The sequence below is a fragment of the Periophthalmus magnuspinnatus genome, chromosome 7, assembly GCF_009829125.3.
Source record: "Periophthalmus magnuspinnatus isolate fPerMag1 chromosome 7, fPerMag1.2.pri, whole genome shotgun sequence".
Classification (NCBI taxonomy): Eukaryota; Metazoa; Chordata; class Actinopteri; order Gobiiformes; family Gobiidae; genus Periophthalmus; species Periophthalmus magnuspinnatus.
In genome coordinates, this window is record NC_047132.1 from 17,501,100 (window position 1) to 17,526,968 (window position 25,869).

The 25,869-nt window shown below is 37.8% G+C and overlaps 3 protein-coding genes across 3 annotated transcripts in view; 1 reads left to right on the top strand and 2 right to left on the bottom strand.

Moving 5' to 3' along the window:
• The window catches only part of sema3b (sema domain, immunoglobulin domain (Ig), short basic domain, secreted, (semaphorin) 3B), a 34,361-nt gene extending 32,393 nt beyond the window's left edge, over positions 1 to 1,968 (top strand). The window contains exon 18 of the mRNA XM_033969883.2: positions 1,327 to 1,968. Coding sequence (XP_033825774.1) covers positions 1,327 to 1,863 — 537 coding nt within the window. The 3' untranslated portion in view covers positions 1,864 to 1,968. The remainder of the gene's footprint in view (positions 1 to 1,326) is intronic.
• A 6,390-nt stretch (positions 1,969 to 8,358) lies between these two features.
• On the bottom strand, positions 8,359 to 22,560 carry LOC117373365 (cyclin-dependent kinase 16-like). The gene is made up of 17 exons (XM_033969356.2): positions 22,440 to 22,560; positions 21,232 to 21,414; positions 20,249 to 20,479; positions 19,506 to 19,627; positions 18,883 to 19,011; positions 18,750 to 18,806; positions 18,564 to 18,678; positions 18,380 to 18,474; positions 17,719 to 17,781; positions 16,770 to 16,893; positions 16,149 to 16,269; positions 15,958 to 16,055; positions 14,951 to 15,056; positions 14,098 to 14,140; positions 13,896 to 13,986; positions 13,254 to 13,328; positions 8,359 to 12,479 (listed from the first exon to the last, which is right to left on the bottom strand). Exons 2-17 carry the CDS (start codon positions 21,350 to 21,352, stop codon positions 12,436 to 12,438), a joined length of 1,635 nt encoding a protein of 544 aa, XP_033825247.1. The 5' UTR covers positions 21,353 to 21,414; positions 22,440 to 22,560; the 3' UTR covers positions 8,359 to 12,435.
• A 387-nt stretch (positions 22,561 to 22,947) lies between these two features.
• On the bottom strand, positions 22,948 to 25,636 carry abt1 (activator of basal transcription 1). Its single transcript, XM_033969357.2, has 5 exons — positions 25,550 to 25,636; positions 24,955 to 25,367; positions 24,361 to 24,536; positions 23,718 to 23,903; positions 22,948 to 23,372 (listed from the first exon to the last, which is right to left on the bottom strand). The coding sequence occupies exons 2-5, from the start codon at positions 25,337 to 25,339 to the stop codon at positions 23,190 to 23,192; spliced, it is 930 nt and encodes a 309-aa protein (XP_033825248.1). The 5' UTR covers positions 25,340 to 25,367; positions 25,550 to 25,636; the 3' UTR covers positions 22,948 to 23,189.
• Positions 25,637 to 25,869: the final 233 nt, after the last annotated feature.

A 25,869-nucleotide genomic window follows, 5' to 3' on the forward strand; every position in this document is an offset into this window, starting at 1 on the left:
CAGGAGCAGTGATGCTTTAGCTACACTCACATCATCTGATGTTTAGAGACAAAAGGACAAGCCACAACCAAAAACAGTCCAGTGTATTAAACGGACTCACCTGTGTCCTCTGCCGCTGTCCTGTCTGCAGAATTACACACGTTCAGTGCCAATGTTTTATCTGCAGGCCCCATGGTGTGAAGTGGGGACATATTTCAAGTCTTCTCTGAAAAGCCCTGTCCCCAAAACGATCATCCTCTGGGCTCTTCACACATTGTCCCGTACCTTAGATAAACTTAACTTCACTAACTCAAGTATTGTAAAACAGCCGTTCAAATGGCCTCTGCTGCCCCAGCACACCCAGAGCACACCTGGAGTGGAGGGGTCCTTCACACCGGTGTAAAGACGTAGCTGTCCACACCACTGCCCAAATCAAAAACAAATGTAGGCAGCACATGTTTAGCTACTGGAAATAAAACACATCTAATTGTTTAAGAAGGACATTTAGAGTAGTATAACCACTCAAGTGCTGTTTAGTTTTCAGAAAAAAACTTTTCAATCATTATTTTCAATATAAATGTATGGGCTCTTGGGGGCCCTCTGGTGGCCTCGGGGCCCTAAGCAGCTGCTTAGTCTGTTTACAGGCTGGGCCGGTCCTGAGAAGTATCAACAGTAATAAGAATTTGTCCACATCTTGCGTACTTCATCTCTCATCCCTTTTTTCGACACTGGGGCTTTATTTAAAACATCTTATTTATCAGAATCAGAAGACTTTTATTGCCATCGTTTGTGAACACAGTTCACAAACTAGGAACTTATTTCGGTGATAAAGTGCAACATACACAGTTCAGTTGTATTTTCTATCCTAATCCTAACTATTCACAGCAATGAATCTCTATACTTTTTCACATCTCTCAGTGATCAGGAGTTTGGACATGACGGCAATGCTATCAACATTTAGCAAGCTATTGCACACTTCTTGATCATCGGACGATAAAACACTTTATGATTAGATGCAGACAGCGCGTAGTGGACATATTTTGACCTTAAGAGCTGCTTATACAATACATCTGTAGAGGGACAAGACACATTTTGCTCATATACATGGGAAAGAATCAGGTACGGGCCCTTTAAGGCAAAATGTTGCACAGTGGTTAATACTTTTTGTCTGAAGAAACAAGGTTTCCCTCCCTCAGTAGTTGCAATACCAACATTGACCAACAGGGGATGTTAAACTGACCGAAGCATTGCTCAGTTTCCCTCTCTCCATCACATCTCACTCCTTCCCCCTGAAATGGGGGCTTTCTTTGTGGAGTTATTTACCCTGTTGTTGTTTCCATCCCTCAGGTGCGTCTGGATGACCGCCTCCTGCAGACTGACCGCGGGCTGTTGATCCGCAGAGTGTTAAAGCGTGACGTGGGTCTGTACCAATGCCACGCCATGGAGCACGGCTTCACCCAGACCCTGCTCGGAATCACCCTCGAGGTCGTCCCCTCCGCAAACCACCAGGACCCCCCCTCCAAACTGGACCCCCGCGCCCCTAACCCCGCCCACTCACACCCCTCGACCAATCAGAAGCTGTGGTACCGTGACTTCATGCAGCTCGTGGACCATCCCAATCTCAGCACCGTCGACCAGATCTGCGAACAGGTGTGGGCGCGCAAACAGGCCACCAATCACCACCCGACGGAGAAAGGCATCGTGGGAACTGTAGGCAAAGACCACTCCGCCCCGCAGCCAGCAGGCGGAGCTCCGGGACAGGTCATGGTGAATAGGCCCAATAATAAGAAGTGGAAGCACCTGCAGGAGATCCGAAAAGGCAGGAACAGGAGAACGCACGAGGGGAAATCAAACCCGCGCACGCCTCGCTCAGCCGGGGAGTGAAGAGGAGAGAGAGGGGGAAAAAAGAGAGACTTAAGACAGGAGAAAAGACTGAGACAGAACTCAAGAGTGAAACCGTGGCGAAGAGGGAGAGGCTGGACATAACATGGCCACTGTTGGAACAATGCTTTTAATGCATTTAAATTCAAAATACTCTGCTGGTTACATAGTGATATTTTCAACTAAAATATAAAGTTTCTGATTTTAAATGTGCACTATAAAACTTTTCTGGACGGTCCACAAACCTGCTTGTTTCTATGGAACATATCAGATCTCCATGGAAACAAGCAGATGACCCCAGTAGGCTAAAATACAGGTTAGATCTGTGGAAAAATCGACCCCACTAACAGTAACAATGTATGTTTTTCAAGGAGTTTTTGACAATTAATAACACATGTAATGAAATAAAATAAAGACTGATGTTTAAGTTCATATTGTGGAACATTCCAGGCAATACAATTAAATCTTCATAGTGATAAGCAGACAGCGAGTAGAAGCTTAATATGATAAAGGTATGATCATTTTTTTTATCTAACTATATTTTTCATAAACAGTACATGTTTTCCCTTCAAGGACCTTTTTAGTAGTTGCAATACCAGCATTGACCAACAGGGGATATTCAACTGACTGAAGCATTGTCCAGTTTCCCTCTCTCCATCACATCTCACTCCTCCACTCAAACACAGCACCTCTTCTTGTAATTTAATCTTTGGATGTTTCTCCTTCTACGGTACGAACGTTTGACCCTTGACCCCAGATGACCCCTGCATGTGCTGCCTTAGAGCCCGGACGGATTGTGCACGTTCCCTTTACACTTTTCACTGTGGAGTTTTGACTAAGGTGATGATGGACACCTGAAAATATGGGCAATAATCTCACGATGTGTAGATGTACGGAAAGACAGGAGGGACAATGCACTACGGTTGGAGTTAGTAAAAAATTATGGATTTTTTTTTTCTTTCACAAAAGACATGAATACGGTACAAATGGACAAAACTGGAAGATGAATTTCACCAATGCATGAGAAGAGCCAGTTTGGAGATGATAATTAGCAATATAAGCTATCATATACAACAGTTTACAGAAGTATTTTAAAACAATGGTTTCAAATAAGGTTCAAGCTAAGGTTTTCAAGATCATTTTTGCCAAGCTAAATGATTTTTACTGTCTTAAAAATGCGAGAAAATAGAACTATTCATCAAAACTATCAAAACTGTTCATATTAAGCAGTTTGCAGTGGTCCAAAGTTATTTCTCACTTACCTTGTGCATTCTGAGCATCCTAATTATTCATTGCAGAGTTTTGCTAATGTGCACTTCGTCATTACTCAACAATAAAGTGCTTTTTAATTAGATGTAGACAGCACACAGCAGACGTATTTTGATTATTATTATTATACAATATATGTTCTAGGGCAAGACAGATTTTGCTTGAATATATGGGAAACATCGAGTACAGTGGTGCATAGTGGTTAGTTTTTGCCTCCAGAAACAGGGTCCAGGGTTTGTTTCACCAAATGGAACTGAACTGGGCGCAGTTTCTGTGTGGCGTTTGCATGTTCACCCTGTGCTTTAAGGGTTAACTTTAGCTCAGATTTCCCTTAATACTATAAACATGTTAGAGATTATTTCCTAATTAAACATAAACTTAACATTTACTATAGAACAGAATGCATCTATAGCTCCAAACTAGCTCTACATTTGCTATTGGTGAACCTGATGGACTAAGTTTCATCCACTCATTTCTGTGCACGTTTTAGACCACCACTCGTGGACACATCGTGGATCACTACATCTGGATCAAACTGATTCGAACTTACTAAAGACTGAAGAGGAGGAGAAATTTTGTTGCAAGTTATCAGAGACTAAAGTGGGTTTTACAGGTTGTACTGGAAAGTGGACAGAAAGAGGGAATTATTGTTTACTTATGGTGGGATAGACTGCATCAGGATTGAACTAATATTTAATCTCCAGCCTTTTCCTGGTTTAAAATGTGTTTTACAATGGGTATATAAAGATGGACAAAGCATAGACGTATGTGTAACTTAATCAGTGAAAGGGAGGGAGGAAGTATGCAGGTCAATTCCAGGGATTGCACAAGTATGAAGTGCAATCCCTGGAACTGACCTCATCAGTTTAAAGCCTGATCAAAACATATTTTACGAGTAACAATTATTATTATAGCCTTTAATTAGAATTTCAGCACATTCAATTTTGTAGGTTGTTTAAAAACTTTATGTAATCGTGAAACAAGCAAATGAGCGCCCGTGTTATAATGACACGCTGTTGATCTTTAAAGAACACATATTATACATTCTTATGGTTTTAGACATGCTTTTGAAAATAATGTCTGCATTAGGAAAATATACTTTATGAAGTACACCTCTTTCCAAGGTGGGATTCAAGCATTAGAGCGCCCTCTGCTGTCAGCAATTGGAAAGTAAACAAATGAAGTTCTTACCCCATGTGAATGCTATGCCAATCCATGGGTTTAAAAAAATAAAAAAATACAAACTTGGCCCGCTGCCATAGTGATTAACAATATAAAACAAAATATATCTTCTCAGTGGGAAAAGGGGCACAAAATGTTACATATAACAGGAAGTTGAAACCCATGAATAGAACCATGCTTAAACACAATTTGAGCGTAGAATGAATCTGGTGATTGTTTATGAGCTTAAAAACTGTGCAGATTTTTACCTATGACTCAACTAAACAGGCAAAATGTAAAATGAGCATTTCTGAGGGTCAGAGAAGATGCCTTTGGATTAATGGCACATGCCTGAATGAAACAAAATACTTCAGGTATGTTTTTAAAGATCAAAAAAGCCAATTTGCATAATATGTGTTCTTTAATCTGTATATGAGAAAAAGCAACAATATATATTTTTGTCCAACTTAATATTAATAATTTTAAAACACAATACTACAACACCAACCCAACCTAGTCTATATAATACTTGTACAATCTTCTAAATTTTAACGTCACTATTTATTGCCTTCATTTGACCATAAATATTTGAACCGTGTTTTTGAGAACAGATTTACGACTCCCACTTTCCGGGCCGATCTTAAAAAGTCTCTAGAATATTCGCATGATATTTATGAGTTTGTAGTGGATTAAACTAATGGAACGACTTAGCTTTTTTGACACTGTTTTGTAAGATATTAATATATGCAAGTCAGAAAAGGATGGAGAAACGGTGGAGACGGATGTTGACCATGGGCTAAAACTAATATGCATTTTACAACAGCTGTGTTTCTGAATGGGTTTTAATCGGTGACTCTGCTACGCCCTCTTGTGTCAGGCTTTAGACTGAGTAAAACAGGGCCTACACCACCTAAGGCTCAAAGTAGATACAGCTGGTATCCCCAACTTAAATAAGTGTAGGAAGATATTATGAACAAAGCTAATTAATAAAAGTAATTATTATGCATTTATTGTATACGAACGTTTATCCTGTTGGTTCTCAAGTGGTGGGACAGGTACAATAATCAAATGCAGGAGCTTTTAAAGTGGATTAGATGTGCTATTAAAATACATCATAATAGTAAATACATATATGGTGACAAAATATTGGTCTGTATATAATCTACTACTATATAAACTATGATTTCTAACAATTCTACCACATTTTGGACCAAGGACATTCAGATTCAGGGGTAAATTCTCAATATATTTAGCCACAACATCCTTCACGTCACTATAGCAACAAATCTGCCATTGGTTGCTTCTTTACTGACCCCTTGAGGTTAGGGTTACATTACAGTTAACATTTGCCCTATCTCGCAATGACAGTTTATATTTAGACTACAAATTTGGGATATTCATTCTGGCATAAACGTTTAACATGTTTATTGTGGGTGGAATTTGTATTTTGTTCATATATTTCAATAGTAGATGATATTTTGGAACCATTTTATGATAATTACACCTTTATTACCCTTAATATCTTTAACAATATTGTACTGTATTCCCAAAACTTCAGAAACATGGCTCTTGTTTGCGCCAAAAAATCTTCCACTGAACTTCCACTTTTTTAAATGTTACAGAATTTTGCTGCTTAAAGATGCATTCTTCTCTAAAAGTAGTCTTCCTTATCTGCATATTCTATGTAAAGTAACAACATTACGTCGGTGTGTGCTCTCCCAAGTGTCCAACTGTGGTGTCACTATCATAATTTTACACGTTGTAAGATAAAGATGTCTGCTTTCATTGACAAACGTTGGGCCAATAGATGTAGACTTTTGTTTTATATTTTCTATTTGAATGATCTACTAGTGGATTGAGTGGAGTGTATAAAAAGGGGACACTCTAATCTGGCACCAGCAAAATATATGCAATAATTATGAGACAATAATACTACCTTAAATAGCTATTATAATGTAAGGGTTTAACATGGTACAAGTTTGGACTGCTAATTCACTTTTTTAGCCTTAAAATTGTCAATATGTAAATTACAGTGATGGCAGCAATGAATTCCCAAAATGGTAAAAATGGGTTAAGACATTTTTTTTTTTCATTTTTAAATCTGGGAGAAGACTGCAACTATTCATGGGTTTTAAAGTACCGTTACAAGTTTTAATTGGTTGAAAGAAGGACAAGGAAAACCTATAATAAATGTTAGCTAATTACTGTGATATCGGGTTGTACAAAACTCTAATTCAAAGTTACTTATTTGACTACAACTATTCAAACTTTGACTAATGAAAAAATGGGTGAAATGTTATCGTTTGATTAGTTGAAACTCCTCAAAATGGAGCTCATAACAAGTTACTGAGATATTCCTAAAACTGTTGTGAGTCAAGTACTTAGTTTTGGTTGTACAATGGTATAATTTGACTCAAACCGACTTCTTTCTCCATGGATTCACTGCTGCTGTTTTTAATATTTATTGACAACACAAATAATCTAACTTAATTAACAGCTATTCCAATGGTGCTACCCGAGTCTCCCTTTCTCCCTGTCTATTGCATGTCCGATGTTTTTACAGTGCTGCTTTGGTGACAGACAGACAAAAGTGCGATTTGAGAAAGCACAATGATGTAGATGATTACTATTATTAATATTCCTATGTATTTATGTGCAAAGATAAGCTGAACTGTTGTGGTGGAATTTATTTTTCTTATAAATGTTTCGTGTATGTTCTGCTGAAGAGGACTTTGGATTTGGAGAGAGTCCGGACACTTCCTGTTGACGCACCCTGAGAGTGAGTGAGAGAGTGAATGCCTGAATGAATGAGTTCTGGGGGGAAATAAAGATGTAAATATTGGTGACAGGTCATGGGAAGGTCAGAGGTGAAAGGTCGTGGTGCACTGTACAAACTCTTTGTGAAATGTGTCTGATGTTTTGGATTAACACAATAAAATATGCAGTTACTTTAGAATGGGCCTTTGTTTCTTTATGTGGACTGTCTCCTAGTTTATGCCATAGTGTGGAAGATTAGGAACAGCATTTCCATGGAAACAAGCAGGACGAGGCCCTACTCCAGGCTAAATAAGAGTCAGGTTTGTGGAGATGCAAGTCCGCTCACAGTAAGGATGGGCTTTATTTTTCTGTGCAAAAAACCCCCCAAAAACATCCATAATGAAAAAACACTCTTTTATTTTAGTCCATTTCTAGGCAAAAAGTTACATACTGTGGCTTTAATTAAGATTGGCTAATCAAATCAAATCATTCAGACAAGTTAGATTATGTCTTTTGTTACCTTTCAAAAGACCAAGTAAACATTAAGAGTAACAAAGGTTTAGTCTCAACAAGGTTTTAAAGATACACTATGTTCCACAGTATGGCATTAAACGTATTTATCTGTTGATGATTCATTTTAAGGGGATGCTCTGTTGCAAAAAATATCTTGTCACCTGTTTGTAAGTGCCAGTAATGGATTACTGTGGAACATTCCAAACAAAGCAAACATTTCCATACAAGCAGCTGCTGGAAAATGTACAAAGCATACTTTTATGCTCCAGAGGCTTTGACTTCCAACCAGAATTTTTTGTAACTTCTGACACCAGTAGCAAGTAGTGACTTTTGGCTCTTTTACGGGATCAGAATCTTTTGAATCTGTTCATTTCAAAGAGCCATTCAAAAGACTGACTCTTTTTATTTATTTATAACATAATCAAATGTGAGAACTCATTTTATCCACAAACTAATCAGAGAGAAATGACCGATTTGTTTAAAATGGTTCAAACTGAGAGTGGGAGTGTTTACCCTTTCAAAAGCAGAATTAAATACAACGTTGCACTACAATAATTTTAAAACTGACTGTTAATATGGTGGCAAATATGTTTTTTTGCGCACAAAGCTCTCACTTGTGTCGCCTGCTCTGCTTCTGTGTCGATTCTTGTGTCAGTTCAGTGTTAATCAGCGTAAAAATGCAAACAAATTAGAAAAAGATTTGGCTGTTTTAATAAATGAGATCTGGATCCAACCATTAACATTAAGGAACCGATCAAAAGAGCCGACACGCTCACGTTAAAAGACAACAGCACACCATGTGATAATAAATAAAGATTTATTGAATATATCTGTAAATATCTGTGGTACATGTAGTAAACAGCATTTGTCACATAAACACAAACATCTCAGTGGTTCTTATTGGACTGGTTCAAGTCTGTGGCTCTTATTAGTGTCATAACGAAGTGCTTATTGGCGAATGGAAGAAACGCTTTATTAGGTCTGGAGCTATCCCAGCATGCATTGCGGTATATTGCGGGAAAACTTTGGTTAAAATCGAGCGAGTTTTACAAAAGCAACCACAATCTGAGTTCATAATAATATTCATAATAACTGTACATCATTAAAATACTGAGCACATAACATACATTCAACAGTCAGCCAGATTCTCTCAGTCACTAAACCTTCTGCACTTTCATTGAAATACCTTCATTTAAACAGATAACACTGAACAACAGGAGCCATTTAAAGCCAGAGAAGGGGATCCTACATTGTGGTTGTGTGGAGTATGTGGACAGCAGAGTAATGTAAAAATACATTTGCATAATAGGTACAACATGGTCGATACTGTCATTCACTCATTGGCTGATGCAATAATCGTTACAGCAGAAAGTGAACATAGCTCAACAATCCAGATTTCTCCAACTGACAGATATTTGGTGTTCTGGTAAAGTAAAATGTAAAAAAGGTAATTTGACTAGTAAAGTACATTTTTGTTTTAATTTAAACTGAACTTATTTCAAAAGTACATTAAATATTGCAATAGTATTATCACAATACAAAACCTAGTTATAAAATATTTGTCAGCTCTAATTCCAGCTGTAATCTTTAAAAAATACCAGTAGCTGGCTTGTTTAGTCACAGTGCAAAACATAATAAACAATTTGAACCACATATGAAAGCGGCTTGAGTTGGACCTCATTGGACTAAATCTCATTTCATATTCATGTGGTCTTCTGATAATCTTTTTTCAGACTTATATATATATATATATATATATATATATATATATGACCATTTGAACAGTTTACTCTTCTTTAGAGTGGTCACATGATGTTGCTGTGAGTCTTGTCAGCTAATTTACACAGGTTTTGCCCAAGGTGCAATAAACCAGGACGAGGGGGGCTTTTTTACTCTCACACACCTGGGATATCAGAATTTAGACTGCAGAGGGCGCTGTCGTCCTGGTTCAACCGATAGGAAGACAGCGCCAAAACCTGTGTAAATCAGCTGACCAGACACGCCACAGCAACATCAGGTGACCACTCTGAGGAATTGTGAGGAATTTTGTGCGGTCCACCCATAGAAGCATGGGTGAGTGAGCATGGGTGCGCTTCTGGCTCCATTGACTGTAACTCCAATTCACTTACTATTGAAAAACTGTCACCCCTCTCTCTGTAACTGCTGTTGTCAAGCTCACCTTAAAATGTTTGTATTAACCCACTCTATATGATCCTGGGATTTTTATTTCACTATTTTGTCTGTAAATCAAGATATAAACATTAATAAGGAATCAGGAGAGGTTGTTCCTGCTAGTGTAACAACAGGTTTGACAGCGTGGATAAGGATCCACTTCATTTGGCTGGAGCCGAACGCTATGAGTGACGTCACACACCTTTAGTCCACTTCTTTATACAGTCTATTGTTTCACTATGCCATTTAAAATAAAATCCACAGAACCACTTATGGGTCAGACTTAGGCCAATATTCTCCTGCAGAGTGACCACAGCCTACAGTGTTAATCTTCATCTGTTTACTAACTACATTTAGTTTAAATTCAGTCGACATTCATACTGCTACTATCATTGCATCAACATTGTCTATACACTGACATTCACTGATGCAATTTTGAGTATCCACAAATCCCACACCTAACCACAGTAACAATCCCCAACTTATACTTCAAAAAGCCCATACATCTCATCATCTAATTCTCCCATATTAAATGAAAAAGTTCACAGCTATTTCTCCATTGACCATATATAAACTGTATACATAAAAATATCTGATTCACAGCTGAATAAATGCCTCAGTCTACAGTTTTTATATATTTGATTTTGTCTATTGCTAAAATCTTCCACAAATTCAACTTCACATCGGCCACAACAGCAAGCGGTAAAAAACTAAGAATTCTGATTAAATTGAACCTGAAAAAGGGACTAGACCTGGAGCACTAAGATGCCGTTAGTTTCGCAATCAGAACCAGAAATGCCAGGAAAAAAAATTTAAACTAGTGGCTTGGTTTTAAAGCGTTGGAAAGAGACTACCAGATGGAAAAAAACAAAGCACAAAATATTCAGTTTACATTTTTCCTTGCGCAAAATGCATACAGTTATTTCAAGAGGAAAAGTAAATTGATATTCAAATTTTTATACAACCTCTTATTTCATGACCTGACATACCTGAAATAAAATAAATCCAGATTTGAAAATATAATAGAAGATACTTTTTGTATAAGCTATTTATGAACTCAAAGTATGAAGTGGGTCTAGTGTTTTAAATAAGTGAAATGTGTGCTTGAGTCCGCTATATAGTTATAATCTAGGACACCTGTGGATCAATTTGCACATTTTAAATCGCAATATTCATCTAAAACAATAAAAAAAAAAAGAAAAACGCAAGTGCACTGACTTCATTAGAAAACTGCTGTGCCCAATGGGAGCTGACGTCGCTGTAAACGTCATCACAACAAAGAGCTGAGCAGCTGTCAGCACCTCAGATGGATCACTGCACTTCACCCTAGCAAGTAGCGACATTTTTTTTTTCCATTTGTACCAAAATGGCTATGCAGCACTGCCGAATCGTACGCACATCGATAATTGAGAAAATAAAATTGGAGAACGAAGTAAGTACAGAGCAGTGGGCGTATATCTATGGTGGTGACCAGTGAAAATGGGGGTTGACTGACAATGTTTTCTTGAAAATAAACGATTAAAGATTGGTCAAACATGCACTTAGAGTGGATAAATGTTGAGGGGAAACAACTATAACATGGTTAAAAGCTCTAAAAAGTAAATTTTGCATAATAGGTCTGCTTTAACAGAAAAACTGTTAAAAGTAGTCTCAGTCCAACGCTGAAAAATTAACATTAACTATTGCATCAGAAAATGTATAAAAACAACAAATATGTCACTAAAAATTAAACCATCCACAAACTAAATAATACATTCATTTAGACTGTAAAACTACTCCTTCAGTTATTGTCCTTGATATAAATAAATAGATTTGTGCAAATGTCCTCAGCAGAAAGTCATTGTAAATATGTGAGTTTAAATATAGACCAGTGTTAGAGACATGCACAATAACAGTCTATGGCTTCTCCTCTTCAACAGTCTCCATGGTGACAGTAAAATTCCCCAAAATCTGGTCACATCCGGTTAAATTTGAAGTTTGTTTTGTTTGTGAAATTGTAAAGGAATCCATTTGTTATTAGCTTGAGAAAGAGCAGCTCCTAGTGGTGGTGTTGGTAAATGCAGGTTAGGCTATGTCCACATAAGTATTTGTCTTGAATCAATTCACAGTGATTAGCTCTATATTGTGTTCTTATTATTATGACAAAAATTAAAGATTGATTTAAAAAAACTGAAAATGCAACTCATTGTTTCAGAATTTAACTCAACTTCCTGTTACCTACTGATGGGAAAACAGAAAAAGCTATTAGAATTAAGTACAATTTAATACTATTGTTTTTTTTTTAGTATAAATAGTATAAACACTGTGGAAGAGTGAATTAAAAAATAAGTTAATACAATAATTAAAATGGTTTATCTATTGCTTTACAAAATGGACATAGCCTTGAGAGAATCCAGATATTCCAGTTTGTTTGTGGTACATTTCCAGGTTTTCCAGGACTTCCCTTCAGCTTTTGCAGTAAATTATTCTGGAAGACGTCTGCCTTGGATCCACTGGCTCCTCATGGATTTGTTGCTTTAAGAAGAATGGCTGCTCCTACATGGTTCGTTATTGCATCCAAACTGTTGCCGCGAGATCGAAATAAGGATATTTCGATCTAAATGTGTCATAGACTCTGGATCCAACTTTGTTCAAACAGTAATACATGATAAAAGTTTCAGAACAGTAAAACTTCCCTTTGTTTGTCCTGAATTTGTGGAGACATCAGAAGAGAAGACTGCGCCGATGTGAGGGGCTGATCTGACCCACTGGAAAGGTTAAACAAAGACAAAATTATATTTCAGATGAGGTTGTAAAAATATAGATACCTAACCAGATACTAATTAAAACTAAAACTATTTTAAAGAACATATATTACGCTTTCTTGTGGCTTTAATACCCTTTTGAACATGCTTTGGTCACCTTGGCATACGTTTTTTCACATTTTCTAACAGACTTTATAAACTACACCACTATTTCCAAAAAGGTATGTTGAAAATATGTACATTTTATTTTGCCCCACATAAAGTGTAATGTAAAAGCAGTAGTTTTTGCGAGCTGTTTGCATCTAATTGTGACATCGATCAGCATTTTATCTTCACTACATCACTAGAAAGAGGACAATGCAGTACAATATAACTCTTGAGAGCTGATTGGCTGTGGGTGGCGCGGTCTACCCCTACTCCACTCTCCTCTGAAAAAGCTGTTTTAAAGCTGTGCATCTGCCCAAAAAATTATGCAGGTGAATAGTAGCGATGTGCCAAGGGGTTTGTGAGAGCTGGTTAGACAGATTTAAACACTTACTTCCTCTCTGTGCTGAACATCTCCTTAGACTTATATTGTATAATAACAAACAAATACTATATGGAGAAGAGACAGGAGTTGGATTACAGTGGAATCGCAGGGAGGTTTTAGTGTATCATATTTTTTTCAGTATAAAAATTTAGAAGAAAAAATCTCATAATGTGAACACAAACATCCACGATAAAAAGAAACACATTTGCAATCTGATTTACTCAGTTGGAGAGCAAGTGCCACTGTACCTGGATCTACTGAAGCTGGCGGTCGTATCAACTCTCTCTCCAACTGGATTTCTGGGATACTGAAGATTGACGTGGCTAAAAAAAAAAACTGACTTTACTGACCCCAAAGGAGATACAAGAAAAAAACAACAAAGAAAACTACAAACTTTCACCCATCCTTAAAAGTGCACTTTGCAACATTTCTGGTGCAGGGTCTACTGTTTGTCTCCACGGAGGTGTTATTTATTTGCCTGGAATGTTCCACAATGTAACTTTTAAAATTTCCATGGAGACAAACAGGTAACACAGCCAAACCAAGCTACAAATCAGATTTGTGAGAGGTGACCATGTTCATGATATAGAAACACATGTAACTGAATAACTGCAAATGTAATTGAATAATTGCAAATGTAATTAAATAAATGCAAGCTAGATATGTCTAATGCCATACTGTGGAACAGTGCGGGCAAAGCAAGGTGGCAGACCCCCCAGTCATAAAGTTACATAGAGCACCTTTAATTCAAAACAACACTTTGGTTTAATTATGCACAAAGTATCTTTTTGAAGTAATTTTTCATTTAGTATTGGTAAGTTATAAATAAAATAAAGTACATATGAATTCCATTATAAATATTTCACTGTTAGTAGTTGTATGTCTCTTACTGTCAGGCAGCGTGAGCACTTTCCTCCCGAGCGCACTGAAGTACGGGTGATTCATCGCCTCATCGGCTGAAACTCGCTTCTTCCCCTCAAACTGCACCAACGCACAACACCAAAATATAACATCCAAATATATATACACACACGCATACCATTTAAAATTATCTGAAAGTGATTTAACCTAAACCAAGAGGCATTCACAGACCTGTAGGAATTTAGACAGAAGATCCACTCCCTCACTGCTGAGCCTGGAGGAACACAGAGTGGAAAGAGTGTAATTCAAATGTTGGAGGACAAATAAATGGACTTTGGACAGTAGTAAAGGGTCTGTACCAAATTTGTCACATGTATTTAAGAAAAATCTTAGTAAATGGTAAAAGCCACATTTCTACATAGCACATTTCCACCTTCAAAGTGCTTTACATCAAGGAATCACTCATTCATACAACAGTGTATGCAGACACTGGGGGGAAGAGGTGTGTTAAATGTCTCGCCCAAGTATACAACAACAGCTCTCATCTGTGGGAGATGGAATCACACCGACAACCTGTGGGACAGTGGATCTGACCACTCAACTGACGATGCTGAGAGCGGAATTCGAACTGCCAACCTTCAGCTCAGTGGACAAACTCTACCAATTGAGCTACTGTTGGCCACGGTACAGATTTATTATATAAACAGCAGGTCAAAATATGTCCACTGAGCGCAACATTAAACTACAAAGCATTTCCTTACGTGTTAGCATACTAGTTAGCTTTAGCATGACTGCAAAACTTCACTCTGGTCTGTGAAAAGCATTTATAAATTCATTGTGGTGAATAATTAGGATACTTGGAATGCATAAGTTAAGTGAGCAATAACACTGGACCACTGCAAACCGTTTAAAATTAACTAGTTCTGTTTTCACGTTTTCAAGATACAAGAAGTAAAAATCAGGTACAACACATTTAATCTGAGCAATCTACATCTCTTACTGTGTTCTACAAAACTCCATGACCCCACTGAGCCCAAACTTAACAGCACTAGTTACATAAGCAGCAGCAGTGACTGTTTGGTACCTAGGCGTGTGGTTGCTAAGCCTCTCTCCTCTGTATTGTGGATAGTTATAGGCCACAAACTCCTCGTTAGCACTGATCCCAGGCCAGCTCTGCTCCGTGGGTGTCCCTGGACACAAACACAAGGACATGAGGATGAGGTCATTCACTGCAGAGATCCAAAGGAAAAGTGATATGAGACTGTCCATAGAAGTTTCAGATCAAATAGCACAGACAAGCACAGAATCACTCTCAAAGTCAGGTGCATTCTGTAGCTATTGTTACAGTGTAGAGTCGACTCAGCATTTTATGGTGGCACTTGGCAAATCACAATAGCTGAAATTATTTTATACAATATCATTTTCCAAGTAAACAGAAATTATTGCAAAAAAACTGACAATCCTGTAGTTTAGCCCAGTGGCTCTAAAACTGGTTACATGTTTCACTGAAACAAAAGACCTGATATTGTGCAGGTTTAGAGCTGGCGTATTTGTGTATGTATTGTGTATTTGTGTATTTTCACAGATGGAACTTGGTGTTGTTTGAGTTTACAAATATGTTCTAAAATGCACAGGAGTCTTGTTTTAGTTGAGTAGTTTAGTAGTACTCTCAAATGTATACAGTGATCTGTATCTTAATTTCAACAGAATTTTAAAACATAAACTACAATACTAATTACAGCAATCCCAGCATGTATCAGTTTTAGTTTTTTCTCCCACACTGTTCAGTACTACTTTATGTGACGTTACTAGCTTACATATTTTATAGCCTCCTACAATTTACTACAACTACTAATATGGCCTTTCTGACCTCCATCAAGCGCGTACTCATCACATATTTCTACAGTCAAGGTTCACGGAGTGTCTTGCACATTGGCAGGGATCAAACCACTAATCATATACATTTTAATGCCCGAATGTCAACTAACTGAGCTACTGCCACTGGACCTCTTCTCATGAAAAGAAAGACTATTTGGTAACTTCAATAATATTTATCTGTTTCCATAGCAAAAATCAGGTTGTGTTTCTCACCTAATAGTTTGAAGATGAAGTGCAGCTCCTCCTCCACTGTGGACCCGGGGAACAGAGGACGTCCAGTGGCCATCTCATAGAAGATACACCCAACACCCCTAAGGACAATACACGTAAAGGAAATAACATTATTACATAGTGAAACGAACAAATAATAAACAAGTGTTGATTTCCTGCTATTGGGGACTGACCACATGTCGATATGAGTGGAGTAGTCAGTGCTTCCCAAGAGAATATCCGGAGGCCTGTACCACAGCGTGACCACTTCATTTGAGTACGTTTTCGTGGGGATAGACTTTGCTCGAGCCAAACCTTAGAAAGAAGAGGAAAATCATGACACTCATACAGATCCAATGCACTTAAGATTTTAATTAGGGCTGGGTAATTAATAGAATTTTAAATGAGATTCCATTATATCAAACTGTCAATGATCAGCTTTTTTTTCATAATGTCCACAGCCAGTCTTCTGTCAGTAAAAAATGTAGTTTGAAGCAGAGTTCAGACTTCAGAATCTATTAGGCTATTTTTGTGTAAAGTAGCACTGGTTGGAAGTTTATGCTCATGAAATCAATAGTGAAAGCCAATCTCATTTGTTTTTTGTAAAGGAAAAAAAGAAAGAAAAAATAATATACATAATGGACATCAATGAGGAAATCGCAAAAATTTGAATTCTGTCAAGTGGACAAAAGCTTTTACAAGTAAATATTACTGAGACAACTGAGGAATTACACAAACATCTTCTTCTAACAATATGAAGGGGAAAAATTTTACCTTATCACCCATCCCTAATTTTAACTGCATAAGTGTCTTACCAAAGTCGGCCAGTTTGAGCTCCCCTTTGTCATTGATGAGCAGATTTTGGGGTTTTAAATCTCGGTGCAGTACTTTTCTGCGATGGCAGTAGGACAGCCCTCTAAGCAGCTGGAAAAGGAAGAGCTGAAGGAGAGATTACAATTCAATTAGACAAATCCATTATTTCTGAAGTGCTTAGTACAACAAAAAACAGCAGTGCTTGATCTTAGTAAACTGTCATTACTGTTTAGCCTTTGAATTGACTTCCTCAATTCATAAAAGAGTTAGCAAAAACTACAAAACTTAAAACAAAAACAGAGAGTACAAACAGAACATGTTCAGTTCAATGTTTCAATGTTAAAAACATTATCTTTGAAGAGTAAAAGGATTCTGAGCTCTCCCCTGAGAGACTTGTGAGCTCTGTTCAGGCTTTGAACAATAGAGATGGTCTCTGTCCATTGAAAAAGGCTTCCAGTTAAACAAGGATGGCACAAACTCATTCTGAAATTACATCAGCTCCAAACTAGAGTAGGTGAGACAGTATGTTTTATCATTATCAATTCAAACCAACAGCAAAATCCAATGTTGACAACTTACATTGTGTTTACATATACAGTACATGTGTACATATATGTTTACATATATGTACACATGTACTGTATATTTGCCAACCCTAAAATAGGTTGGGTTCATATGATGATACCAGAAGCTTGTAGATTCCCTATAATTAAAATTGAGCTTGAGGCCAGATCAGAACGGTATAGTTTTGTTTATGGTTCATTAATCTGTAATTACTGGGTCAATCTAACCTGGTTCAGATTGATATGTGTAGTACTCGTGACAAATATTTGAATCTGACTGTTCGAAGCGTCACAGCAAAACAGGGTAACAAGCCAAAAAGTCTAACTTTTGTTACATCCAGTTGAGAGGAAAGCATAGACATGAATACAAAAAACATCAAGTTCTTACTTTGACATTATGGACATGAATGGTGTTTCCACAGTCGTCCAAATACTGCTTCAGATCTTTATCCTGAAAAATAAAAATTCTTACAATTATTAATATCAAGCATTCAAACTTAGGAATGCACTGATCCAGCTTTTTCAGACCTGATACCAATTCCGATACTACAGCTTTAAGTATATACTGATACCCAATATTAACCAATACCAGTGCAGAGAATGAAAACAGTATTTATTTACTTAAAATAAAAAAATTAACTAAGAGATAACTACTCGTAATGTGTTATGTTACGATTGTTAATCGTAAAATTCAACCATTATGAGACTTTCCGGGCTGACTATGACCAGTGAATTGTCATTTCACATCAATTTATATGTCCAATCAGGATATCAGCTGAGGCGATATAGATAGATAGCAGATATCTGATACCAGACGATGGGTGCATTTCTATTCAAACTATAATGCACCCACTTCAAAAGAAGTTCATTTTGGTCTACCAATATTATTTCCAAATAAAAATTAATTTTAGCAGACCAATGTTAATAATATAATACTTCCAAATACTCGTCTAGTATGTTGGGAGTTAGCGATGCATTTACATATACATACACACATGAAATTAATGAAAATACTAGAATTAATAAAGAATTAATAAGCAAAGCCTTACCAGATACTCAAAGACGAGAGTAAGGGATTTCTGGGTGTGGATGATGTCATGGAGTGTGACAATGTTGGCATGTTTCAGATCCTTCAGAAGAGACACTACAAAGAGATGGAAACATTACAGTAATAATAAGTCACACAGTAAAAATGTGTGAAAAAATGTGTTAATAATACAATGGATCTAGCACCTTCTCTGATTGCAGTGCAGGGAGCTCCTTCTTCGTGCTCCAGGCGGATTTCCTTCAAAGCCACCAGGTTTTCAGTCAGTTTACTCCGTCCTTTGTACACAGTGGCATAAGTTCCCTGGACAGACAAAAACAATATTTTGTGATTTGTGAATTAATTTGATCCTTTAAATAATATACTGTCCTCACCTCTCCCAGTTTGTCCAGTTTAATATAAGTCTCCAGTTTCCCAAAACCTATTTCTGACTGAAGATACAAAATAGCATGGTTAATTTAAAAAAGAGACATACATAACATACTAGTATACATAAATCAAATGTACCAGTGAGACCCTGCGCAGGCGCCTACTGATTGGTTGATCAAAAAGGCCTGGACCAATCATACTAAACTTCTCCAAGTAGCCATCAGGAAGACGGATGTCGGCCGGAAGAGACAAGCGCTTGTTTATGTCCTAGAAAAAATACAAAATATTATAATTTAAACAACAACTCAAATACAATAATTATAGAAATACATTCAATATTAGCACAAATCATAAATAAATAAAAATGCTTCAATACACAAAAGCTACCCAGAGGCACACTAATATTATAATACATCTAATATAGAGATATGACAGCCCTATGGCACGAAGAGCATCTCTGACCACCATCAAGCAGGCAGTCACACAGGAACACATTCATACATAGTCAATGCAAGTGGAAGTGTCTTGCTCAAAGACATAACAGCTTTATAAATTTAAGCCTAGAGCAACCAAAACAACAAACTTCACAGTATGTTGCCATCCTACTGTGTTGTTAAGTGGGTTTGTACCTCTTTTCATGGTTAAAGTGTATTGTCTACTGTTGCTAGTAATTTAATGGATTTATTATCAGCTATTAACTAATATTTTCCTACATCTCTGCTTACGTTGTGATAATACGGTGGTGTGTTATGCGTATGTACCTCTCTGGAGATCTTCTTGTTCCTGAGGCGCACTCGGACTGGACTCTGCTGAACCTCATCGGCAGAGGACACTGGCTCACTCTCTCCATCAGAGCTCATCTTCACATCCTCATGGACTATTTCTGCACACAGGGCCACCAAAAATAACAGAATCAGCTACTGTATATAAAAAATAAAAAATACATATGATTCAGTGTACTTTAGTTTATTAAATATGGGACAATGCACATTAATTAACATGTGTTTGTACAGCATGTCTGTGTGCTATTATGACATTCCTTTTTTTGCATTTTTTTCCCTATTTCTTTTTTTTTTTTTTTTTAAAGAGGGGGTATTATGATTTTATTTTTTATTTTTTTTAACCCTACTTACGGTTAGCTGTAAGATTCTTTGCAATGCTCTGCCCACAAGCTGTGACAATTCTCCATAAATATACAAAACCTGATACAAAACTGTACACAACAACCTGTCAAACCTGATGCTATGTGCAGTAGTTTCATTAGAGGGATTGGAAATTGTATTTTCGAAACAATAAAAGATAAAACGGTGATCTACATATGTTTTAGCAGTTAATACCCCATAGAAGTAAAATACCCCTTCTTTAAACACACAGTTGCATGATAAGCTATTTCGTTTTGTGGTTAGCTTGTTCTCTGAATTGTTTAAGTAGTACCGAACACCAAGTCATGTTAAAGTGAATGACATTTTACGTGTTTGACTATAATATTCGTATCATGTTATACCGAGCCGCGTGGTGTGGTTGAGGTAGGAGCTCAGACTTCTCCCCAGTCCTCTCGGCCTCCTCAGAGAGCTGCTGTACGACTGAAGCAGAGCCTGCACCTTCCCACCTGAGGAGCTGGCCCCGCCCCCTCCACTGCCACGCCCCTTCACACTTGAGGACGAGCTGGCTCCGCCCCCTCCACCACTGCCACTACGCCCTCTCACACCCAAGGAGGACCGCATTGAGCCCACCTCTGGGACCCACACAGGTGAGGGACAGGTGAGGGGCGGGGGTAAAAGAACAAGTGTGGAGGGAAGGCAATGATTGGTTGATTTGGAAGAAAAGAAAGGAAAGGGAAAAACAAAGGTTAATTGATTGACAGCTGAGCGGACCAATCAAAATGTCCGATCCAAACAACCAATCAGACTAAAGACAGGGAATCATGCAGCATGCATAACTCATGAATGCACCAGGAGAAATGGATAATGGAACCACTTCGAAGATTTGCAAAGAAAACTCAATGTTTATCATCTAATATTTTGTAATATAAGCACATGTCTCAAAACTACATTAATTGGTTAAGCCATTACTGATTTACAACTTCAGGAAATATTACTTAATATTACAATGCCAGCACCTTGTAATCTTTAAAATGTGTTATTGAGTATTTATTTATTTATTTTTTTATTTAAGCCCCACTGCATAACCTTTTGTAAGAAATACACAAACATAAAAGCACCGGCTTGAAATGTCGTTCCTTTAGCTATAATATTCCACACTAGTATGGCATAAGACTTATCCATATCCATGGAGAACTTTCCTTAGTATGGTTTTAAATTTCTATTTCCATGGAATCATGCAGGTGACAGGCCACCTCAAAAATGGGTTGCTTTAACATTGACTTGTACTTGTACAAGTAGTACACAAGTATCCATTTCTCTAATACATTCGGTGACAGGTGTTTGTCTTTTCCAGTCACTATAGTAGTAAACTAGTAGTATTTACCTGAATCGCTGTGAGACGTCACATCCTGGTTAACTTCGCTCACTGTCCTGTCTACACCCCCGGCCCCGCCCCTCCCCAGAGTGAGTGAGAGCTGCCGTTTGATCTTCCTCACCCGCTCCATGAGGGGGGGCAGGGGGGGTCGTGCCGAAGAGGGGGGAAGGGCAGCCAGGCCGGACTGCACACCTGGAGAAAGATTTCAAATACAGGTCAATGTAAAAGATAATAATGAAAGGGAGAGAGAAAGAGAGAGAGACAGGTAAAGAGGGGGGATAGATGAAGAAGGGAGAGAATACCTGTATAGGCCTATTATAAGCACTCAAACTGAATCATTGATATTACAGTTGTTTCATTTACAATTTACCATTTTAAACACAACTTTGTCCAGTCTGCTAATTTTAACATGTACTATTGCACATTTCAGAAAGAAATTATGTTCTTATTGAACAGGTGTGTTTTAAAAAAATTTTGTGTCTTTATAGTGGAAGTAAATTACTTTGGCTTTACATTAGGCTTTCAAAATGCTAACACCAGTACAATCAAGTCCAGTTCAGAACCAGAGGACTGCTCAGATTCAGCACTGTAGTACTACATGTTATTTTTTACAGTAGTCAGTGGTTACAAAAGTGTAATAATTGGTGCACATATGTAGCATTATTTATGACATGCGTGTGAACACTAATGGTAGAACCAGACCACAGGAAACCACCATCACACGGATGCACAATCACATTACTGTCACACTTAAGGACATTAGAATTAGTGCTGGTCATTATGGATCTGTGCATTAGATATATGTCAGAATGTACAGATGAATACACCCTAAAGATGATGTACATTACATTATGCCGCCACCTGAGGCTGTGCTGTTACCGCGCCATGGCAGAAGGTCCGTGGGATGTTCTGACAGCTAACAGGCTAACACACATTAGCTCATCGCCCTGACAGCTGCTCATAGCTGCTACTCTGACATCACCGGCTAATTCCTGCCGTGGACCGTGGAGCTAACGGTGAACGGTCAGCGCGGGGCCCGTCTACTTCCCGCGGCGCAGCGACTGTCACGGCTCGGTTATAAATAGCCCCCGGAGGCGGAGCGGCTTTAGCCCGAACCTGATGCCGCTCCACGAACACCACCACGGTTATATCCAGCTGCCACTCTCCGCCCTCGGGTCTGCGTTTGAACACGGGGCTCCGCAATCTGCAGTACTCACCGGGGAGATTGGTCCCGGTCCGGCCGCTTGGTTCTTTGGCTCGGTTCAGTGTGTTAGCGGCTCCTCTCTCTCTGACTCCCAGTAATCTGCAGCCATGTTGCCGCTGCGCTCTGCCCCGCCCCTGGTGCGTCCTCACGAAGATCCTCGGCCCCTCGCGCTCGGAAGGTTCCCCTGGAATGGCCACTTACTACTTCATTATCTAGAACTTGTATTTATGAATAGAGGAAAATAGAAAGTTGTCTCTTTGTTTTACTAACCCAAACCAAAGTAGAAATAGGCTTTTACTCATACTGGACAGTCTGTATGATTTTTTCACTGGGAATAATTGACTTAACACAATATTCGTTATGTAAAGTATCATAGCCAAAAGAAAACAACAGTGACCATAATACCTGCATTTATTAGCATTAAATGCTCAAAAAAAAAAAAAAAAAAAAAAAAAGTTATCTTTATTTTAGAGACATTACCATTTGTGTTTCTTTTTAAATCTTAACTAGACCTTTAATCATAATTTAAACTGGTGAATTTATTTACAGATTTTTAATATTCAAGTGTTACTTAATTATCTCATTTCAGTTGATCTATTGAGATAAAGCAACAAAAACATTTTATCCCCACGTCTTTGCAAAAATTAATCTAGCAAAAACGTCACTGTTGGCTCCAAAAACAGACTGTCGTTGGCAAGTGCAAAATGCATTTGCAGTTTAAAAATGTTCCAATGTTTGCACTCCCAGCATATTGTCGGCGTGCTTATGACTGATTGGCATTGAAAATCTTGGCGAGCAGTGAGACATTTGATTTGCTCTTCTGTTGTATAAGGAGCGACTTGTCCATTTGTTTCTGTGAAAGTGAGTCTTTATTTTTTCTCTTCTTTCTGTTCTGAATCTCCTCTTCAGTTTGACGCTGAGTGAAGTCCCATGTTCTCACTTCCTCCTGAACCAAAGAAAGGACATTTGAGATTATGAGTTGGTTCATTTTCTGATACATTTATTTTTCACAGTTGTGAAGTCTGGCAAGTGTCTTTGTTAGCTTTAAAAATCCATTGTCTGTGTAATGTGTGAAATTATTGAAATTGGCAGCTAGAAAATTAGTTTCTTTCAATTTTAGGTCTTCATTATAACATTTTAGCAAATATTGTAAACAAACATAAAAAACTGCATTAATAAAAGCGTGCTTTCCCATAATCACCATTAATTACTAATGGAAATATGACTTTTGGGTGACTGTAACGTTTGTATTCTCTGTGATACAGTAGCACAATCCACTGAATAATTGTACCTGTTGTCCATCCCTCTGCCTCTTCTTCCTCTGGCGCTCCATCCTCTCTCCCTTGTCCACATTGGCAAGGTAGAAGTTGGTTTCTCTTTTGGCCTGAGACACTTCGGTCCTGAGTCTCTGCTGGAGTACTGTATGTTCATAGGCCAGACGTTCGCTCAGATGAGTCCACTGGAAACGGTGCAAGTACTGAAGGCAGGAGGAAAACATTAACACACCTCAAAATAAATAAATAAAGTACTCGGGCAAATAATCCACTATTCCACCTGACTACAAACAAGCATATAGAGTGTATGGAGTGATAAAGGTAAGGTATATTCCCCAGTTCATGCCCCATCATTTTAGTCAAACATTATTGTCTTTATGTGGAAAACCTGTCACAAGTCAAATAGAATCACAACAATTCCACAATAGTTTTTTTTTCCCAAATTTGTGATAAGTGTGAATAGTTTTTTGGTTAATGTTTATGTTTGTTGTTTAACAAATGTCCATTGGTTTAGTTTATTCCTAATTTTCCGGGGACCATGTACATATGAATCTCATCAAATTTTAGTTATGGCTACCTTCCAGTCCCTGTGCAGGTGAACAGACTTATAAAATGCACATTAGAGCCTTGCATATGATATCAACATGTACATGTCCTCACCTTCATGCACCACAAATCAGCAGCAAAACGCTGCCTCTTCTTGGTTCCCATTGGACTGTTATGGAGAGAGGCAGCAACTCTCTTTGCCACACGTTTGTCCCTGAACTCCACCCAGCCCTCAGTGAAGTCGCAGCGACGCAGACCAGACTTCTTCTTCCTTTTAGAAACCATGCCATCTGCCAGTATGGAAAGTTATTATACACAACAGGAAGTTCTAGAGAGACATAATTTACAGATAATTCAGAAAAGCAAAAGTTAAAAGTTCAACCATATTAATATTCCTGTAATTAACCTGAAGTAAATGTACACCAAAAATTTGGAGATATGTCATTTGACTATTTGATTATTTTAGAAACAAAAACATTTACAACTTCAGGGGAATATTACTTAATATAACAAATTCCACCATAAAGAACAAATAAATTTAGTAATGGTGGGCTACAGTTCTACCACACTCAGAAAAACCTACAATAACTGCATGTATCTGTAGTAGTGAAATTACAAATAAAGAAGTGCAAATGCAAGCATTTCAACATAGCTCATAAACAAAACATTTTGTCAACGCTTAAATTTTGTGACAATGCCCAAACGCACCTTCTGGTTGTAAAAAAATGCGCCCGATCTCTCCATAGACTGACAACATGTTCCTCAGGTGTTTGGGCTTGAGTCTAGGTGGGATGTGTCCCAGGTAAATGATCCCTGGAACCACCTTTTTGTCAGATTTTATTCCAAGCTTAGTTTTCTTTTGTTTACGTGTAGTCTCTTCACCCGTGCGCCCTTCTGGCTCTGCAGCATTTTCATTTTCAACATTTTTGACTTTCCCAGTGTCCTCGTCTCCCTCCTCCTCTTCATCGTCCTCTTCGTCTCCGTTGCTGTCCTCATGTTGTTCGTCTGATTTAACAACTTCTTCCCAATCCTCCATATCGGCGTTTTCGTCTTTTAGAGAGTCCTCCAGTTTCTCCTCATCATTTCTCGCCATCTCTGCGCCAGCAATCAACACATTAACTCTGTAATAAAAATCAAACACGAAAATAACCTTAATAAAATCTTTAAAAAGAGTCGATAAAAGGAGTGAAAGGGACAAGTAACAAGAAGCAACTAGGGAATGTGGTCCTTTTTTTTTTTTTTTTTTTTTTTTTTTTACAGAAAACACAGATGATTTATTTAAGCCGTTAAAACAGACTATTACCTGTAGAATCTGATAAAAATGTCGAGAGTAGACTACAGAAAAGCCTAAACTGCTCCACACGTGAGAAAATCCACAAAACACGGTCGCTTCTCGATGACGTATCGCTCGTCCCTTTACCCTTCAGAATAAAATTCTATGAAATAAAAAATTCTACATATCTAAATGTATGGCTAAATTGTGAAAACTATATTGACTATAGATTTATATTAAAGAATAAAGAACAACAGCACAGCATTAAAATCCAACAGATTCCTCAATAGAGTGAACATATATACATACATAAACATAAATAAATATTAAGGTGAAATTATACGCTTACT

Coding starts and splice junctions, on each gene's coding strand:
- LOC117373365 (XM_033969356.2), bottom strand. CDS start 21,352: ATGGAGCGGGTGAGGAAGATCAAACGGCAGCTCTCACTCACTCTGGGG. Junction 19,628..20,248: donor CAACCACACCACGCGGCTCG/GTATAACATGAT, acceptor CCCTGTGTGCAG/AAATAGTCCATGAGGATGTG. Junction 18,679..18,749: donor AACTGGACAAACTGGGAGAG/GTGAGGACAGTA, acceptor TTGTCTGTCCAG/GGAACTTATGCCACTGTGTA.
- abt1 (XM_033969357.2), bottom strand. CDS start 25,339: ATGGCGAGAAATGATGAGGAGAAACTGGAGGACTCTCTAAAAGACGAA. Junction 24,537..24,954: donor CATTTTTTTACAACCAGAAG/GTGCGTTTGGGC, acceptor CCATACTGGCAG/ATGGCATGGTTTCTAAAAGG. Junction 23,373..23,717: donor GGCAGAGGGATGGACAACAG/GTACAATTATTC, acceptor TCTTTGGTTCAG/GAGGAAGTGAGAACATGGGA.